This window comes from Limulus polyphemus, unplaced genomic scaffold (assembly GCF_000517525.1).
Source record: "Limulus polyphemus unplaced genomic scaffold, Limulus_polyphemus-2.1.2 Scaffold6523, whole genome shotgun sequence".
NCBI classification, from domain to species: Eukaryota; Metazoa; Arthropoda; class Merostomata; order Xiphosura; family Limulidae; genus Limulus; species Limulus polyphemus.
The window spans coordinates 31,738-53,015 of record NW_013672133.1 but is presented as its reverse complement, the minus strand read 5'-3'; the positions used below and the strand labels follow the sequence as shown (position 1 = coordinate 53,015).

The following is a 21,278-nucleotide window of genomic DNA, read 5'->3' as shown; positions in this document are numbered from 1 at the left end:
GCAGAAGTTACAATGATGCAGCACTTGTGCACTCATGTTACCGTATCCAATAATAGAAAACCTCACTTTAGTCTTTTCAAAGTGACCTGTTTTGGCTGTGTTTTAGTAGACTATTATTTTGTAAAATACAGTCACATTTCAATTATTATACATTATATATGTATATAGATTGTTGCTATTTTGAAATAAGTTCTTAAACTTATTTTTCTTAAAGCATAGAACAGTAAATAAAGTTATGACCTTTGTACTTGGTTGCTGCTTGCCATAAGTTGTTAAGCCTTTTAAAATTTTGCACATGGAGGATACGAAACAAAATATTAGTTTCTTAGGTTTTATATATACATTTTAATAACTAAAAAATCATAAATTACTATATTAATACCATAGAATTCCATTATAATTTATCAAGCTTAGTCACTAAGCTGAACTTCAGTCTATAAAAATATGAAATTTCGAGCAGACTAAGACACAACCTACTTCCTTGAAATCTGGGTTTGAAAGAGAGAGAGATGACATCCAAAGACATTAAAATGGCTGAGAGAGCCACTATGTGGACATTCTGAGCTTCCAATTGGTTATTTATGTCATATATAGAAGTAAATGTAAAATAAGGGAGCATTTCCAAAAATGGAAAGAGGTGGGTGGGGTGCAACTGTGTTTTATTTATTACATGAGCAATATCTTAGCAAATAGAAAAGATAAGAGGTTCTTATTTTATATTCTAGCCTGTCAATATTTGTAATTTCAGTTCCTAATTTGTATGAAAATATAGACTTAGTGTTTTGACATCACAAACATCTAATTGATGCTGCATTCAACATACCACATTACACACAAAAATTGATGTTTAACTGAGTAATTGAGTAATGTATAATACTAAAATTTGAATTATAATCTATAGTCTGATACCAAATTTGGTAACATAAATTCATGAAATAGTAGTTCAACCATGACTGTCTGGAAAGGGTTAATGGTTGCAAGTGGTCTCTGTAAAAATATAAATCTGAATCTTTATGTTGGTTGGCATGGTGATGTATGTTCAGCAGCTAATCAAGTACTAGTTAACCTTTTTCCTACTAGCAAGCTGAAATAACGTGTTCAGCAGCCAATCAAGTACTAGTTAACCTTGTTTTCCTATTAGCAAGCTGAAATAACGTGTTCAGCAGCCAATCAAGTACTAGTTAACTTGTTTTCCTATTAGCAAGCTGAAATAACATGTTCAGCAGCCAATCAAGTAATAGTTACCTTGTTTTCATATTAGCAAGCTGAAATAACATGTTCAGCAGCCAATCAAGTACAAGTTAACTTGTTTTCCTATTAGCAAGCTGAAATGACACGTTCGATAAATATTATTTTGTTCTGATTTTGATTACATGCTAGAAGAGTGAGAGAAAGACGTTAGACTTTATCTCTTGTTATTAAACTTGAGTTGAAGCATACTCAAGAGACTGTAAGTGATGAACATACAATATTTTGTAACTTTTTTAACTGATTTTTTTATAGACTCTTTAGTTTGCTTGAATTATAGCCCAAGTGTTACTGAACAATTTTTTTCAACTTTTAATACATTGTTTAAAGATTATAATAAAACATTTGATATTTAACTTTGGTGGAGTTCACCTTGGATGGATCTACCTTGTAGCAAATAAAACAGCTTGCATGTCGTAACTAACTATCTTCTTTAAAAACAAGTTAATCTTGGATGGATCTACCTTGTAGCAAATAAAATAGCTTGCATGTTGTTACTAACTATCTTCTTTAAAAACAAGTTAATCTTGGATGGATCTTCCTTGTAGCAAATACGGTTTATCAAATAAAACAGCTTGTATGTTGTAACTAACAATCTTCTTTAAAAACAATTTAATCATAGATGGATCTACCTTGTAGCAAATACAGTTTATCAAATAAAACAGCTTGTATGTCGTAACTAACAATCTTCTTTAAAAACAATTTAATCATAGATGGATCTTCCTTGTAGCAAATACAGTTTATCAAATAAAACAGCTTGTATCTCATAACTACACAAGTTGAGTTCCACCTAAGCATGCTTATTGACTGTTATGGTATTTAACTAACTTCCATTTGGCATGGTCCACACAGGCTATTGGAAAAAAATTGCAGGATTTTCTTCAGGAACAATCTGTCATTTTAAAGCCTAATTTACTGGTTTTACCAGAAAATTAACTTGTTTTTAAAGAAGATTAGTTAGTTACGACATACAAGCTGCTTTATTTGCTACAAGGTAGATCCATCCAAGGTTAACTTGTTTTCAAAGAAGATTGTTAGTTACGACATACAAGCTGTTTTATTTGCTACAAGGTAGATCCATCCAAGGTTAACTTGTTTTAAAGAAGATTGTTAGTTACGACATACAAGCTGTTTTATTTACTACAAGGTAGATCCATCCAAGGTTAACTTGTTTTTAAAGAAGATTGTATTTCTCATCATCACCTTATCATTCCACATTGAATGAAAGGTTGAGAAGGTTTTAGTTCCTGATGTAAAATTTCAAAGTGTTAATAATTATTTTTTAAAGTTTATATCTCTCATACGTAAAATGTGGATGAATAATACAATAATAAATAATTTTGAAGTTACAAATTGATCATAAAACTTATAAATTTTTTGTACGTACTTTTTTAATTTATGTTTTATGTGATCTCTAGGTTAAGTTTACAACAGATACCGTGTTTTCCTACTAGTAAAACAGTACCACAATTTACCTGACTGGTTTGTTATGGTCAAAATACATTTTTACTGAAGTAATTTTCAACCTTTTCTAAAATTAAAACTAAATCAAAACATGTATATATGTGTTAAAGGTTACTACATGGTGAAGTAAAACAGATTCAAAACCCCATAAATCAAAACATGTATATATGTGTTAAAGGTTACTACATGGTGAAGTAAAACAGATTCAAAACCCCATAGCTATAAATCAAAACTGTATATATGTGTTAAAGGTTACTACATGGTGAAGTAAAACAGATTCAAAACCAAAATCTCAGGTACATCAGTTATTTGTAAGAAATAAACTCGTCTCGGAAAGTAGAGTCTAGGAATGGACCACCATTTATATTAGATATATACCATATGTTTTCAGACAGGCTTATAAATCTTTTATTATAAACACCCAGTCTTTGAGCTAACAAGACAAAGTTTGGAGGATTGGGTGGGCTGTAGAAGGATGTGTCAGTTTCCGATATTGAAGTTGAAAAAAAAAGAATACTTTGATAAAGGGCCGATCTGTTGCCCTATACAAAAACACACTTTACTACCAAACAAACTTTTCTCTCAATGTTGTTTGGCCACCAAGATGCTAGGTTTAAGGGGTTTGCCAAGTTCCCCTTGAACAAAATAGTTAGAAGTGTTTATGCTGGAATAAACTTCAGATAGATACTTAGCTTTGTTGATCCTTCCTTAGCCATCTGTATTATTAAAACTAAAAAAAAATACAGAGAAAATGGCTATATAGAACTGAAGAACCAGTTCTTTTATTGCTCAATATATTCGGCCACTACCCTCTTTTGTGGGGGATTTAAGATGGGGGTATAGCTTTTACTCCCTCATAACCTGGAAACTAGTGCAAATTTGGCCGTGCTAGTATGCACTTCAGATACCAAATATTGCAAAGAAGTTTACTTCTATTCAGAATTTCAACCAAAAATGTCTCACAGACTGGATGTTAGGAATATGTAATTGTAACTTGTAAAAGACTGGAAGAATGAAGTAGAGACGGAGCAAATATGGAGACGGAGCAAGCACAAAAATGTGGAAAGAATGGTAATTTGCTAGTATGGACTATGTGATTGAAAACAGATTTTCTGATATCAGCGAAGATCTTTGTCCAATGTCATCTGTATCATAGCAATTTTGCAACAAAATTTATTAAAGTTGTTTTGTAATTGCTTTTTTTTAAATCATCATGGCTATTTTAAATAGGATATTTTCTTCTAAAACCTATTGCCATAAGATGTATTTCCTTACAAAGGGCTTTTTAATATTTAGTTTTCATTACAGGTGTTTGTGTCATCACCAAAAATTGAAGCCTTTCAGGTCGTGACTATTCGTACCTCTTTATGTCTCTTTCATCCCATATTCTGTAAAGCCATCAGCTCTAAGGCTTTTGGAAAGTCTACACCAGCACGAAAATTTTTGGAAAGAGTCCATCTCCACCAAGGCTTGTGGGAAGAGTCTGAGTGAGCTTCTTGGTTAGATTTTTTTTTGTGAGCAGCATCCTAAACCCTCAGCAACCAAGATGGGGAGTGTCAATGTAAATCGTAGTCTTTCAGACCAATTTTATCGTTATAAGATGCCAAAAATTATTGCCAAGGTAGGTTCACTAGTGTTGTATTTTTTATATTCCCTATTCCCAGATTTTATGCAGCTAATTAATAGAAATATCTATGAGAAGCATGTAAAACCTTTTTTTTCCCCTATTTATAATTGTGTTCTATTTGCTTATATAGATATCACTTAAAATTTGTAGTTGTGAATATTATAATCTTTTTAACCTTAGATCTTCTGTATTTCTTTTATGAAAAGAAGAAATGTGCCCACGTTGGTAACTTGATGTTGGTATAGACGTTTGTCAGTTTAAGTTCTGTGTTACCCCAGTGTTGAACCTGAAACACATCTAACAGTTTATTTAATTACCTATATTTGATACCAGGTTGATTTTTAGTTTTGATCTTGTTTAAAAGTTAACATTAATGTCAAATATAATAGCCAACGTAATTATCTATACTGAGTACTGGGTTGATTTTTAGTTTTGATCTTACTTAGAAGTTAATGTTAATGCCGTTGTACAATATGTAAAATTATCCAGAGATAAAAACTTTAAAGTAGATGTTTTTATTCAAGTTTTTGGTAACTGACCATACCTAATAGTCAGTTTTATTGTATAGAAAATTGTAAATCATTTTTGCAAGTATAAGTGATTAATAGAAAATTTATTGAAATCTTTGCTTGAGGTTGAATGTGCACTATTGGAATGGCTAGTTTTTTGCTTTGTTTCAATCAAGTATAACTATATTCTATACAGAACAGCATGTTTCACAAATAGAGCACTACTTAATGCATTGTGTGCAAGTAAGTCAAGGCTTTTAACAAAATCCACAAAAACAATCCATAGGTAGCTGAAAAAATTGACTGTTTATGATAGCATCCGATGAAACACTACTTCTGATTGGTCAGCACTCACATAAGCAACAAGTAAATTGCCACATTTAATGTGTTGATTTGTCAACTGCAGTACTTGATGTTTTGATCTACTACCAATTGCCTCTTTTAGATAAGAAGTTGTATCAGTAAAAAAAAACAATTCAAGGTGAAATGTAAATTTTGTTTTCTGTTATGATACCTTACTTCTATTCACATAATAGTTTCTCTTGATTAATACTACCCTCTTTATGCACAATTTTCACTCTTCATTTGCTTTGATACTCCCCCTATATCCATGTGTTGTGATGTGGTACCACTGTGCTGTAGCATGCAAATAGGCAGGTGTGAACCCCTCCACCAGTAGGAGTGTGACACAGCTTCCTAGCACATCTGACTTCATCTATGCTGTAGGACCCAATCTTGGCTGTGATGTTTCTAATTCCTTTTCCACACCACACGGTCTTTCTTTAGGCACTTTCTAAAGGAGGATCATTTTCTCACCAGCCCTCCACCACTTCAATGTGGGATTCTAGCTTTGTGTGAGAGGAGGTAAGATATTGTATCGAAAGGTAACATCCTAAACTGAAAATATTATTCTGAATAGATACTTACCTCCTCTCACATTTCCCACCCTTCCTCCCCACTTCCTGTCTATTGGTTGACTTGGTCGTGGCCAATTTATAAGTGATTAGCAGGTGCATTATTAGAGAATGTGCTAGTTATGACGGGTAATGGTTGCTGCATTATCATTTGCATGTAGATATGCAGAAAGAAGTGAGGGTTACAAGGTTAGTGGTGAGTGAAAAAATTTGTGCCAATAAAGGGCAGTACTAATTGAGAAAGTTTTTTGTGCATTTGGGAGAGGACAGCATGCACTGTCCCTCTGTGACTTCTGATACCTATGCTTTGGTATATCAACTTTAAGGAGGAATTGTTTCTGTTCTTCTTTATTTATTATGATAGCATTATACTCTTCAGTAAGGGCCACACCCATTTCAACATTGTTGTTTACCACATTCAATTGTTGAACTATCTGTAGTGCCTTCCTGTAGTCTTCTCTGAGCTACCATGACTTAGGGTCATAATCCAGAAATCCAGATGGAATTTTGAGGCACCTGAAGAAGTCTGTTGTGTTCTTTGTGGCAAAATCTTCAATTGACATGTCCTATGCTGGATGCACTTCAACAATGCCTTCCATCTCACTTAGTGCTTTTGCCATTGTTTATTTTGTCTCTGTGTATCAAAGAATAACAAACCAGTCAATTCCTTATTGAAATATTATAGATGTCCAGCAGATATTTGACAGGCAGATTTTGAAATAACATGGTAGACAGTTAAGAAAATTTTGAAGATCAGAAATTGGCATCAGGAGCAGTGAACCATGCCCTAATATAGACTCAAACAACAAAGATGTAGATATTGTGGAGTCCTCTTTCCTCATGGCCAGTGAGCTTAAACTGTCCCATAAACATTTAGTTCTTGAGGGCATGTAATACCTTGGGCATCCATCATGTATGATGTAGTGCTTAAGTGCTATAAGTCTCACTCCACGAGAAGGGATGCCACCAAGAAAGATTACGGCTTGTTCAAGAAGCATTTGATAATCATCTGTAGATTGGCTGACTTGAAGTTGTCATGTAAAAATTCTAGAAACTCTTGTCATCTCAGAAATAAAAAGTCACAGCATGGATTATTTATGTAAGGAATGTTCTTGAACATTCTGAATAATGTGTAATACTCTGAATATTTCAGAATAATCTAGAATATGGGGATATAATGTGAGCTGCAAGATAATATTTTAAACATAAAATGTTATTCAATATAGATAAAATTTGGTTTGAATTATTTATGTATTGGAACAAAGTAAGAGACGAGAGTGTTGTAAGTCAAAATTTCAAAAATAAGGACCATCCTAGTGTATATGTAACATTATGCATTATACTCTTAAACTGTACCAGTAAGTTGTATTTTGTAATATTAAAAATGCTTCAACTGTAGCCGACATGAACATGTCTGGTTACAATAAAATACTTTGTATATGACTCTGTTCAAAACTTGAAACATTACATTGTATATGTTTAAAGTATTTTAATAATGTCATTAAACTTATAGTTGTTTATGTGTATGTTTTTGATAGGTTGAAGGCAAAGGCAATGGCATCAAAACAGTAATTGTGAATATGGTGGAAATTGCCAAGGCTCTCAATAGACCCCCAACTTGTAAGTAGTAGAGAAAGAACAGAAGTGTAACCTAAAACCATAGCTTGCCACTGTTTTACATTTTGAAATATAATAGTAAATATAATATTTGTTATTCTGTTTCATTAACTTTTTAAATAAAAGCTTATGTTAAACAATTTTCATTTTCAGATCCTACAAAATATTTTGGATGTGAACTTGGGGCTCAAACTCAGTTTGATGTGAAGAATGAACGTTATATTGTTAATGGATCCCATGAAGCAGGAAAACTGCAAGATATCCTTGATGGCTTCATCCGTCGCTTTATTTTGTGCCCATCATGTGACAATCCAGAAACTATTCTGGTAAGTGTATTTGACATGGAATTATTTTTGTGTAAGCTGTAAACAGTTAGTGTTTGGTCTGTTTTAATATCTGTACTGCCAGGTTCCTTATCTTAAGCAGACCTTAGATCTGTTGGAAACATTTATCTCAAGTTGTCAGGCATGAGGTCCTAACTGTTGGGTCTTTTGAACTCATTTAGCTCCAAGTGTCAGGCATGAGATCCTAATTGTTGGGTCTGTTGAACTCGTTTAGCTCCAAGTGTCAGGCAAAGTGTCCAGATTATTGAGTCTGTTGGACAACTAATAACTTTTGGATTAAAGAATATAATCTACTGTAACGTGAAATGCTGTAATTAAGTAGTAGCCAAATTAACACTAAATGTATTTTTCTATTTGTGACATATTAATGTACTGTAAATTAAAATATGGTCAATATGTATTATGAGCTGTATTTGTAACTTTAAGTAGAACATTATTTAGTGTGTGAGCTATAAAAAACCATCCTTTGTTTGTTTGTTCTTAGCTATAATATAATTAGTGAGCTACAGATAGTTTCAAAACCATTCTTTCTGAAGATGGTCCTAGTTTGCTATGACATCTTCAGCATGTTATTAGTGAGCAGTAAATAGTATCACCTATGTCAGTAAAACCATCCACATACATATTAGATATAGACTTCTTTGTCACTGTCATTTGGTCAGTAGTTCTTGTAAAGAGGCTATTCGTAAGAGATAATCTGTAGGATTTGGCTGAAGCAGTTTCTTTGTAATGTTTTTAGCTCTTGTAGAGGGCCCGTGAAGAGTTATTTTCACTATATCCTATCAGCTTCAGCACATTGCTGTTTTGTGGTAACTGTTGCAGAGGGCCCGTGAAGAGTTATTTTCACTATTTCCTATCAGCTCAGCACATTGCTGTTTTGTGGTAGCTGTTGCAGAAGGCCTGTCACTGTATCCTATCAGCTTCAGCACATTGCTGTTTCGTGGTAGCTGTTGCAGAAGGCCTGTCACTGTATCCTATCAGCTTCAGCACATTGCTGTTTCGTGGTAGCTGTTGCAGAAGGCCTGTCACTGTATCCTATCAGCTTCAGCACATTGCTGTTTCATGGTAGCTGTGACTCATTATTCTTAATGTTTCCTTTGTATTCATTTTGTTTTTGGTGGTGGTTTTCTAAGTGGAATGTTTTATGTGGTGTGTTCATTTACCTTCTTAAATTGTAAGCCAAGTGTCATTCCTCTTGTTTATGTATATATATATTTCTTAGATTATTCTAACCCCGGTGGCTTTGCTTTAGCAGCATCTAAGGGTAACCTTTGTGTTTAGGGGTTTCAAATAGTGAGAAACATTTTGTATATCGTCATATAACTGGATAATTGACCTCCAGAGAGCAGTTATTGTGAGTCCAAGAAGTAAAAGTAACACTGGAATAAACAAAACATTCTAAACAAACAAACAAAGGAATAACAACTGCTCTCTGGAGGTCAATTATCCAGCTATATGACTGCTCTCTGGAGGTTAATTATCCAGCTATATGACTGCTCTCTGGAGGTTAATTATCCAGTTATATGACTGCTCTCTGGATATCAGTTATCCAGCTATATAACTGCACTTTGTAGGTTATTCATCAAGTTATATGACTGCTGTCTGCAAGCCACTTTCCAATCATATTATTTCTCTCTCTGCAGGTCACTTATCCAAGCCGTGGTTATCCTTTTATTGCCACCTACCCTTTGCTCTAAAGTCTAGATGTTAGTCTGATCCTTGAGTTAATGTGCCATTATTAGAAAGATGTTTGTTTCTCCATAAATGAGATTATAACTCAATGTGATGTCACGATATGTTGAATGAGAAATGTGAACTTGTTAGAGAAAACTATTGTGTGTTTAGAGGTTAGTATCTGTTTGAAATTTAATCCTAAAGATTTTAACTTTTAGAGAATGTGTATAAGATAACACAAGAAAAGAAAAAAAACATAAACAACAACATGTAAGTAGGAAGAAAGGCAATATGGGTCTGAATAAGGAATTGTTCAGGAACTATATTGGTTCAAATAAGGATGGTACAACAGAGACTGTTGTAAAGTAGAAAATTTAAAAGGAACAGTTCTAGATCTGTATGGAGATTAACAATAAATGTTTGACTGTAAGTTTAGCTACTGGTTAGGAAGATGTTACTGTCCAGGTAGGACAGCCATATGGATAAAACTTTCTTTCTCAGTCTGTATGTATAGACAGTATATGTATTAAATGTAACATATTTTTCAGGGTGTTCTTCAGAAGAAAGGTGTCATCACCCTTAAGTGTATTGCTTGTGGCTACAGTGGTACTTTGGATTCTGCACACAAGTTAACAACTTTCATTTTGAAGAACCCACCAAGCCAGGTAACTATGTATACACTGCCAGTTCTTATGATACAGAGCTAGGCCTTGGGCAGTGATTGTCACCAACTATCACTAATTATATGTGTGTGGTAACTCATTTCTGCTAATTCATTGCCAAGCTCCTTGCTTGCAGATGTGAACCTTTCTAAAATACAGTAGCCACTCTTAATCTCTTTAAAGCATACACCATATTCCATCTGCAAATAATTGCATACTTCTGACAATGATGATTCACCAGTAAATGTTTTCTTCCTAGCTTTATTAAGTGTGATTAGCTGATTATTTATTATTATAAAGGTAACTAAAATGTAAAATTAAGTGTCTCTTTAGGTTAGTTAAGGTTAGATCAGGGACAAAAGACTTGTAATGTTTACGAAGCATCTACCAAATTTTGTGAAGATATACATACTGCATTAAAAGTTATAGTATAAATATTTAATGTGTGCAAATGTGTATACGAACTCATAATATATTTTAACCCGAGCCCGTGGTGAAAGGGTTAATCAACATTTATCTCGTGAATTTTCCAACAAATCTAATTCAGTGCAAATGGATAAAAGATTGTAAAATTTACAGAACTTGCTTCATGCATTGATTAAGCTTGGTGTGATAAGTTGCAACAAAGTGTTTGATTATAAAGTTTAATTCCAGATCTAACAAGGCGTAATTTAACTTGAAATTAGTTAGTAGTTATAAGTTCTGGAAATTTACTTAACATATGATAAATGTAAATATGAACAAGTAGCCATGTAAAATATATTACTTTATCCTTTCTGTTTCTTATATTTTGTCCAGTAATGTGTGGGCCAAGCGTAACCTAGTGATCAGCATGCCAAACTGTGAATCCAAGGTCTTAAAAACATTCTCTTCACTTTCGTGCTATGGTACATTATAAAATGTCAATATTTGATTAGGGTAGCCAGAGCTTGTGATGGATGCTTTTGATTAGGTTCCTTCCCTAGATCTAGTCTGTCCATTCAAAATTAGGGACAGGTAGTGTAAATAGCCCTTGTGAAGCTTTGGATGATTTTCCAAAACAAAAGCAACCACTAAGGTGTGTATTCTAGAATATGCATCTTAGTTATAGCTTCTTATCAGCTTGCTGGACTTTGTTTTTTTACTAAGAAACAAAAATCCAACTTACTACACAAACCTAGTTTTATAAATCAAAGTAAACTGTTTTCTGTTGTTTGACCATAAGCTTATGAAGCAAATCTAAATAATTAGTTTTTACTATATGAATGTGCAAAAATGATCAACATATTAAATAAAAAATAAGACTTATTCTTTTAAAAGTGAGAATAATACTTATTTTAAGCTCCGTTTTGTGTGAATACATAGCCAACTTGGATTATGTAATTTTATATTAGATTATTAATCCTAAATAATGCTTATGTTTGTTTGCCCTTTTGATACATTTGAGCAGATAGTACGTAATGGCTTATTATATAGTATTGAGCAGATTGTACATAATGGCTTATTATATAGTATTGAGCAGATTGTACATAATGGCTTAGTATATAGCGTTGAGCAGATAGTACATAATGGCTTAGTATATAGTGTTGAGCAGATAGTACATAATGGCTTAGTATATAGTGTTGAGCAGATAGTACATAATAGCTTAGTTTATAGTGTTGAGCAGATAGTACATAATGGCTTAGTATATAGTGTTGAGCAGATAGTACATAATGGCTTAGTATATAGTGTTGAGCAGATAGTACATAATAGCTTAGTTTATAGTGTTGAGCAGATAGTACATAATGGCTTAGTATATAGTGTTGAGCAGATAGTACATAATGGCTTAGTATATAGTGTTGAGCAGATAGTACATAATGGCTTAGTATATAGTGTTGAGCAGATTGTACATAATGGCTTATTATATAGTATTGAGCAGATTGTACATAATGGCTTAGTATATAGCGTTGAGCAGATAGTACATAATGGCTTAGTATATAGTGTTGAGCAGATAGTACGTAATGGCTTATTATATAGTGTTGAGCATACATTACATAATAGCTTAGTTTATAGTATTGAGCAGATAGTACATAATGGCTTAGTATATAGTGTTGAGCAGATAGTACATAATGGCTTAGTATATAGTGTTGAGCAGATAGTACGTAATGGCTTATTATATAGTGTTGAGCAGATAGTACGTAATGGCTTATTATATAGTGTTGAGCAGATAGTACGTAATGGCTTATTATATAGTGTTGAGCAGATAGTACATAATGGCTTAGTATATAGTATTGAGCAGATAGTACGTAACGACTTATTATATAGTATTGAGCAGATAGTACGTAACAGCTTATTATATAGTATTGAGCAGTTAGTACATAATGGCTTAGTATATAGTATTGAGCAGATATGATAGATAGTAAATCAGTAGCCTTATTCTTAAGTATATTACATATAAAAATGACCAGGGTACTCTGGAAATAATTTATTTAATTGAACCAAAGTTCTAGCTTTAGGGCTTCTTCATGGTAGAACAGATTGTTGTAATAAGTTAGGTTAAATTATGAGGTAACGTTCTATTTCGCATGTCATTATTTTTAGATCCTATCCAATGCTGTATAGGCCTAAAATTCAGAAGCATAATTTTTTCAAACTATAGGCTTAGCATTCCGTTTTCTTTACATTATTGGTTTGCTTGGGAATTTAAGCACATAATATAGAATGTAATTACTGAGCATTATAATTATTATAGAATTGAAGAAGAAACAACAACACAGACAATTGTATGTTTTCGTGAAATGTACAATTGTGTTTGTTCTTTTTTCTTTAATTCTGTAATTGAGTTTCACCAAGTGCTGACAGTTTCAAGTATCAATTATATGTATGTTGTTATCATTTATTTTATCACTGCTCAGCCTTGAGTGTATAATTCACAACGTACACATGTAATTTGTTACTGATAAGTATATTATCATTCATCTGGAGTGATAAATTGTTATTAATATTTTTTTAAATTTCCTGGATTATTATTACTCTTAAAACAGCTAGGCCTGAAAGTTCTGGCACTGACATACTTTTTCCCTTTTTTCTTCTTTTTTTGAAGTTTAATTATTTCAACAGGAGGAGATTATCTTTATACTTTGTTGGTCAGTGTTTGCCCATGTCAAGAATGGCAGCCCCATTTTAATAGACTGGCAGCATTCTAAGGGCAGACAGGACTAGAAACAAGATCCGCGAACAGTGAATGGTTAATGTATTGTTTACAAACAATTATACTTTAAAAACAGTTTCTAACGGGAGATTGTACACCCAGCAGGAGAAGAAGAACAGAGAAACCAAAACATCAAATTGGTAAATGATGCATGCATGAAAAGTGTACCAGATTGGGCCATTCTTGTTTTATGATTGATTACTTCAATGTCAAGGGGAACATATACTGCCTTGAGAAGCTTTCTGAATCTTATGATGTCATATTCTTTTAAGAGACTAAATTCCCTGATACTGGGGAACTCACTCCCCCCTGGCATCAACTTTGTACCATGTGCTGTCCCAGAAGCTGGAACTGCCATTGCAGTTAGACATGATGACAGTATCCACTATGAACTCTGACTGCTCGCACTGTAACAATCACTATTGTAAAATACAAACTATCTGGATAGCTTGCCTAAAGTCACTCATAGCACATCATGGTGAAGATTGGAGGTTCATGTCTGACAACACTCCAATGTATCTAGCAGTAGGAGATTTCACTGTGAAACACCACATGTGGGATGCAGGTGAAAGCACCAGTGGCAAAAATTTACATTTTGTTCTCCGCAGTATACCCACCAAACTTACACTGCTGAACTCGGGCAAACCAACAAGAATTGGTGAGAGCCGAGGTGACGAGACTCCTGTTGACCTTGCTTTAGCTAACCCCACTTTCAGTGCTACCTCTGCCTGGCATAGGGGATGTAACATGTGCAGTGATCATCTCGTGAAGTGTGCAAGAATACTGGACGACAAAGTGGTGTAAAACAAAGGTGTCGAGAATGTACTTGCACCTTTAAGTAGCAAAGTTAAATCAACAGAAAAAGGAACATCTCATACTGGTGGAATACTGATAGAGTCAGAAATGTGTGGAATTAAGCTCGGCCCGACTTCATACACAATAAGGCAATACCCAGCCTTGGGAGAGGAGGTAAGAATTATATAGAATAGAGCCTATGCTCCATACAGGAGATCAGCTTCTTAAACACGTGATGAGTACTTCATTCTGATACTTTCACAAACTTCTGGCTAGCATAAGAACCAAAACTATAGGGACATTAGTCATTTACAATGATGATGGTATCCTATTCTGTACACGTGAAGACCAAAGTATGGCCTTCATGCACATTAACTAATGTAACCATGGTAACATGCAGGAGAGGCTTAAGCAATGGCCTGCATGATCTGAGTTACAACTACTTGCCAGTCTGAAAAACATTTTAGCTTAGATCTAATACACAGGGCCTTAAATATATCTATAAATAGAGCTCCAGGTCCTGATAGTGTAATAATCTTTACTTTTAAAAACCTTACAGAAGCCAACCTGTTGGAGTGTTAACACAGTTGTACAACATGTAACAAGCTTGAAATTTGGACTGATGCCTTTGTCAGATCCTTATCTAAACCTGTGAGGGATCTGTCATCTTACTGTCTTACAAAACATTGGCAGGCTTCCAGAGGAGATTGTTGCCTCCTGTGAGGCAACTACTATGTCATCATTAGATGGTTATCACAGTGGAAAAGAAACCTGGATCATTGCTCTACTGAATTTGCAGCTAACACACAAAAAGGCTTTGAATCATGTCAGAACAGTAGCTTTATATCTGAAAGATAGACATAAGTGTAAGATGACTTGTAGCCGCACCAGCTACCAAAAGATTCATCATGAAGCATGTATACTGACAATTAGATTGAATCACCATTAACACTGGTTTACCTCAAGGATCACCACTTTCACCAGTCTTCTTTGTCATGTGGATCTAGTCCATCTTGACATTCTAACCAGATGCCATGTGCTAGCTAGTCTTTGCTGATAACATTTTGATGTATGGTAGAAATTCTAACAAAGTTGACATTGATGACATAGAAAGCAAGATGCAACCATCCTATAGCAGGATGATCAACTGGTGAAGTGACGTAGAAATGGTCATGAGTCCTGCCAAAGCCATGTTTTGCACACTTAAAAACAGGGGTGCTGATGAAGACAAACCATCACCACCTTTTATGGGCACTGTTCTTGTGAAAGAAACACTGAAGTACCCGGACGTAACTTTTGGCAGACAACTTCACCAGCTACATTAACACCATGATAATCAGAGCTTTACTGAAGTCTTACCTGCTACATCTTGGATTATGCACTACTAATGATCAATAAGAGTACTACACAGCTAGATAGGATTGAAAAGATATATAACACCTGTTTCAGACCAATTATGAAATGTGCTTCAGCCACTTCCATTAACCCATGAGGTGTGTTACAAATGGTCTGACATTATTGGTTTAAAATTGATGATGGAATTTTCTGTTTTGTGTGAAACTTTACCAATTCCTTAATTGTACCTTCTTGGTGAATACATCACGTTAATTTGGCCAAAATGCAAAAACAACAACTTTATTGTACAGTAATGTTGAATGTAAGGACATGGGTCACTAGTGACCCAGGTCATGCATATGGTAAGATTTTTGCAAATTTTATCTGAAAAGATGTGGCATACAAAAATGTCATGAGGAACATAATGAGGACATATCAAAGAACGCCACTACTACTTTTAAATGCAAGAAACGTTCAGTGTGCCTTTCCTTTGAAGACAGGAAAATTAGCATACCACGTACAAAATACATCAGATCTATTTGCTCTACACACTCGTACACAACAAAAAGAGCAGTTTGTGTTAATGATTTATAGCTGTCATATCTGAAGAATTGCTGTGCACGTTTGATGATTGTACAGTATTTCTGGATATTCCTGTTGCTGATTTGTTATTGTGACTATCCTGCTTGGGTTTTGCTAAATTTACACATCCACATGGTCTGAATCATTTTTTACTTAAACATTTTTCATTAACATAAGTACAATCATGCATTTAAGGGTTAAAACATTATTATATCTTACAGGCCTCAGCAGCATTGTAGAATACCAATAGCACTTGCGAGCAAAATTCATCACTAGAGTCTTGTAGTGTAAAGACCATGTATTCCATCAGTGAACCACTGACCTTTTCAATTAAGACATTATAGTTTCACAATAATCTTCATAGACAACAGCTAAGCATGGGATTATCGGAAAGGTGCTGAGATAATTTGTCACCACCAAATCTCTGATTTCTCTAATTGGATTATCGGAAATGTGCTTCAACAGACAGTCATGGATGGAAAGGTGCTATACAACCACCACTGAGATAATTTGTCACCACCAAATCTCTGATTTCTCTAATTGGATTATCGGAAATGTGCTTCAACAGACAGTCATGGATGGAAAGGTGCTATACAACCACCACTGAGATAATTTGTCACCACCAAATCTCTGATTTCTCTAATTGGAATGAACATCTGATGCCACTGGGATCAGTGGAAATCAGCCTAGATGGGAAATGTAGAGATTGGGCAGAACGTAAAACAGAAAAACCTGTTGGTATCTATTTAAAGATCATTGTGGACAGTTATCTGACGTCATTGCCACAGACAGTGAGATAGCTGGTTGGACATTCGTCATCTCAGGAAGCAACAACATTCTGTATAATGTTGATGAAGCTTTCAAAATTCCTTCAAGCTTCACAAGGATAGAGCTGGAAGTGAGAAAGCAAGCTCTCATGTGGTTTGCTGAAAGCAACTGACTTATAGGCAGTACTGCCTAAAATTCAGTTGTTGGCTCCTATCTAGATGGCAGAAAGAAAATCATGTGGATGGTAAGACCATCACCTGAAGGTATGGGCCAAGCCATTTATGGGTAAAGCTAAACAATTAGGCTCACATGAGTGGCCATATTATTAAACATTTGGCATGATATCAAACTCCACTGTGCTAGTAAGATAAAAGTGATAACCAAATATCTTCATCAACATTTAAAGGGAATAAGATTCGTAAAAAAATGTTGTACCATATGGTGTAGCTAGGAAAAGTAAAAGATGGGAAATCAGTAAGACACAACACAACAAGGAGGCCTACTGATATATGTGCAAAATAGTATAAAGCTATGAATAGCAGCATTAATTTGGAGTGCCACGATTTCCATCACTTGGGACTAGCAGTTTTGGCATTGCACAGAAAGGAAATATGTGTTTTTAAAGTGTGTAGCTGGATTTTGTTTACTGTACTGCTTAGGAACTGATAGCATGTGACAAAAATTAAGTTACATTTTGTGCCTTTAAAGTATATGTACACGATGCCCCCCCCTCTCTGTTTCAAAGTTTGTGAAGGGATCGAAGGGCCTTTGTAATAATAGTATGCATTAATGAGAGTAAGTGAAACTTCAGAAATTTATGATTCCTTTTAGTTTATTCATCTGTTTGTTAATTTTTGTATTTTTTCTTTGTGAAAGAGTTACTTGGAGCTCGGATGAAACCTACAATAAAAGTCGTGGTTCATACAAGTTATGGTATTGAATAAAAAATGTTCAATACTAAAAATCAATGGTTTTCATCAGGGGCTCCTGGAAAATACTCCAATCACTCCCACACCCTGCAATTTTGTTAAGGATAAGCTGCACTGTTGTGTTTATCTCAGTTTTGCAAAAAGGAAACCACCAAAAAAAAATCTAAATTATCCTTTTTTTTATCTTTCTAGAATGAGTTCAAATTGTAACATGAAACTACATTTGTTTATCATAAATTGCTTTAAACTTGTAAGGTATACATCTGTTTATACTAAACTAGTATTGTTTTATTGTCCTTTCGACTGTGTCTAACTAATGTTCGTGCCATAAAATTTATAAATCACTTGACGAATGTGGAGCTCACATTACTCTTTCAAATTACATAACACGAGTTGCTAGCAAGTTGCTCATTAACATACCTCATGAAAAATTATTATTGTTCATTATTATTCCTAATTTAACCTAGTGTTTATCATTTTTACATTTTAGGTACTTTTATAATAACACATGCCTCGATTTTTGTTGTTGTTTTTTTCACTGTTGACTGTCAATAACAATTAACCCTACTTTTTTATACTAAGAATATTACTGCACTAAATTTTTTATTTAATTACATAATGCACCAAAGAACACAGAATAATCACATGCAAAAAGTAGACAATGTCCCATAACTATCCCAATTTTTCTGGATTTATATCTATGCCACAAGAGCCATTACAAATTCAGCTAAGTCAGTGTGTTTCCCCATGGGAATAAAGTTTGACCTGGAAATGAAAAAACAAACAACCTTGGCTTTCTATTGGTTATAAAGAATATAACATAATATTAAATGTTGGAGATAACTCCTGGGAATTTCTGAAAGAGAGGATGTGGTGGGTGGGCATGGCAAGAGGGCTTTTATTTTCTGTTTGATGGCTCTAACTGAATAAGCTTGAAGACTATGAAAAGTGTTTTGCTTGAGTAATGACAACATTATAATGAGTAATTTACATTAAATTTTGTATAATTTTTGGAGGGGTGGTAAATATATTAGAGAAGGGATACCTACAGAGAAAATGTAACAATTTTCATACCAAGGGAAATTCAGGATATTTTTTTAATATTGCCATATAAAATTAAGAACTTAAAACGTGTATATTATTAAAATTTGAATTATTTACTACATTCTTATGCCAAATTTGTTTGTATCCCATGATAAAAAAGTAGTTGAATTAAATTGTAAATGTAACTCACCAAAACCTCGTGACATGCACAGAAAAAGATGCCCGTAGCGAAAGTGTTAAAGAAGATGTAATACAGTTTATGAGTTGCAAGTGTGTTCATTATATACATATGAAATGATGTGTAACAATCTTTCGTAGAGTATGGGAACAAGTGGATCATCAGTTAAATCTGGTAAGAAAAGCAAAAGAAAATCAAAAGAAGATAAATCTGGAAAAAGCCAAGAAAATGGAGAAGATGGGGACAGCCCTCAACATGATTCAGATCCAGATGTAATTGAAAACCAAAAAGTAAGTGATTTATATAACTTTTTCAATATAGTAATACTGGGTGAAAACTTCAATATATTACACATTATTATTTAGCTTACACTTAGTTTGTCATGTTAAATATCTGTCTGCCTCGTATAATGGTCCAGGTTTTATGTTACTGTAGTAGCTTGTTAGTTATAATAATTAATCAATATAGAGTAAGCACTTGCAGCAACGAAGAGCTAAGTTAACATTAAAATCTTAAAATAATGCCTTGTATTTTCATTCATTCCTAGATGAAGACCAGAAATATGTGATCAAAATATATAACCATACAGTTTTTGCCTGTTAAGAACTCTGAACAGTTAATTGGTTTTGTATCCATCACATATCTAATAATGATGAAACAAACGTTATAAAGGATGAGAGTCTTCATTGTTGTTATGTCTTCATTGTTGCACTATTTAACCATGAAAAAAAAAGTCTAAGGTTTATTAGAACTATAGCAGAGAATTAGTAAAAAACAACAACATTTTTTTCAAATAAATAACATTTAAGTCAGTTTATTTAATACTCTGTGAAGATGGAACTAATGTGGCAGACAGTAGTGTTGAATTCACTTGGAGTGAGCTACCAAACTAAATTAACATATATGAAATATATTTTGGTGTTTCAATACTAGATAATCTTGTCAATAGTATATATTTTTTAAGTTTAGCCCTATGCTCCAAAACAGCAAAAGGGTTTGATATCTGTTAGTATGCATGTTTTGTTCTAGAACCTATGTCATTTACTGTCTTTCTTTCTCTATATCCCCACATAGATGTATTGCCTTGATTCTGCATACAATGTATCCCAGGGAAATCCCCAAGTTGTCTTGTGGTTATGTGTTGTTTTGATCACATAACTCATGTGACTGCAAGATATATTTAGCAGGATAACAGTTTTATTATAAATTTTTGGGTTTCTTTGACATTCACTGCTTTACCACAGTAGCTGTGTATTACTGTTTAGCCAGAATATACTTTCATGAATACAAGAGGTCTCCCTCCACTTTATTCCAATAAAATCAAAGCAGTGAACATCAGGGAATCCCAAAGTTTAATACTATGTAAGTATTGAATATTTCATACCTGTAAAGTGTTCTTTGCATGTTTGTATATCAAGATAAATAAATTCTGTAACTGAGAGAGCAATAGACCTAAAAATGTCTCACAGGCAATTTGGCTGTTAGGTAAGATGAATGAATATTACGACACGAAACAAAGGATTCTTCCTTTGAAATCGTAGGTAACCTGTTTTAGTGAACTTGAATACTGCAACATTATAATTAAAAAAAACATTTCATGGTGAAGGGATTAATTCAAAATGTGAGGGAAAAGTTGTTTTGATAAAAGTTTTAGGCAGGTTAAATTTGTCAAGAATTGTGTGACTGATATGAAATTTCAAATTTTTTAGTAAAGCTTATTAAAACATAGTATGTTATCAACTTGTTCATTAATGAAGATTGTGAAGTTAATGAATGTATAATTGTTATTGTGCAGGATGGTACTATAGATGATGCTGATTGGAGTGTTGATACTGATGCACATGCTGTTGCTGAGCGTATGGAGTCTCTTACGTCTGCAGCCAAGGGTCTCATGCTAAATGATGACTTGGAAAGAACTCAACAAGAACGAGTAGATATATTGTATGAATACGTGAGGGTACGGTGATAATGAGTTTATTTTAGTTTAAATTTTACGTTTGAGTATTTATTATTCAAAGTGTGGTTGAAGTATCACAAGAACCGGTAGGTATATTGTATGAATACATGTAGGTATGGTGATAATGAGTTTATTTTAGTGTTTATATTTTCACGTTTGAGCATTTATTATTCAAAGTGTGGTTTAAGTATCACAAGAACCAGTAGGTATATTGTATTAGTACATGTAGGTATGATAATAATGAGTTTATTTTAGTGTTTATATTTTCACGTTTGAGTATTTATTATTCAAAATGTGGTTGAAGTATCACAAGAACCAGTAGGTATATTGTATTAGTACATGTAGGTATGATAATAATGAGTTTATTTTAGTGTTTATATTTTCACGTTTGAGCATTTATTATTCAAAGTGTGGTTTAAGTATCACAAGAACCAGTAGGTATATTGTATTAGTACATGTAGG

The 21,278-nt window shown here is 33.7% G+C and overlaps 1 protein-coding gene across 1 annotated transcript in view; it reads left to right on the top strand.

The window, feature by feature from the left end:
- The first annotated feature begins 3,988 nt into the window (after positions 1-3,988).
- Positions 3,989-21,278, top strand: part of LOC106473815 (eukaryotic translation initiation factor 5-like) — a 27,503-nt gene continuing 10,213 nt past the window's right edge. Inside the window, exons 1-6 of the mRNA XM_013934490.2 lie at positions 3,989-4,333; positions 7,301-7,382; positions 7,533-7,705; positions 9,946-10,062; positions 19,000-19,149; positions 20,655-20,816. Coding sequence (XP_013789944.1) covers positions 4,259-4,333; positions 7,301-7,382; positions 7,533-7,705; positions 9,946-10,062; positions 19,000-19,149; positions 20,655-20,816 — 759 coding nt within the window. The 5' untranslated portion in view covers positions 3,989-4,258. The remainder of the gene's footprint in view (positions 4,334-7,300; positions 7,383-7,532; positions 7,706-9,945; positions 10,063-18,999; positions 19,150-20,654; positions 20,817-21,278) is intronic.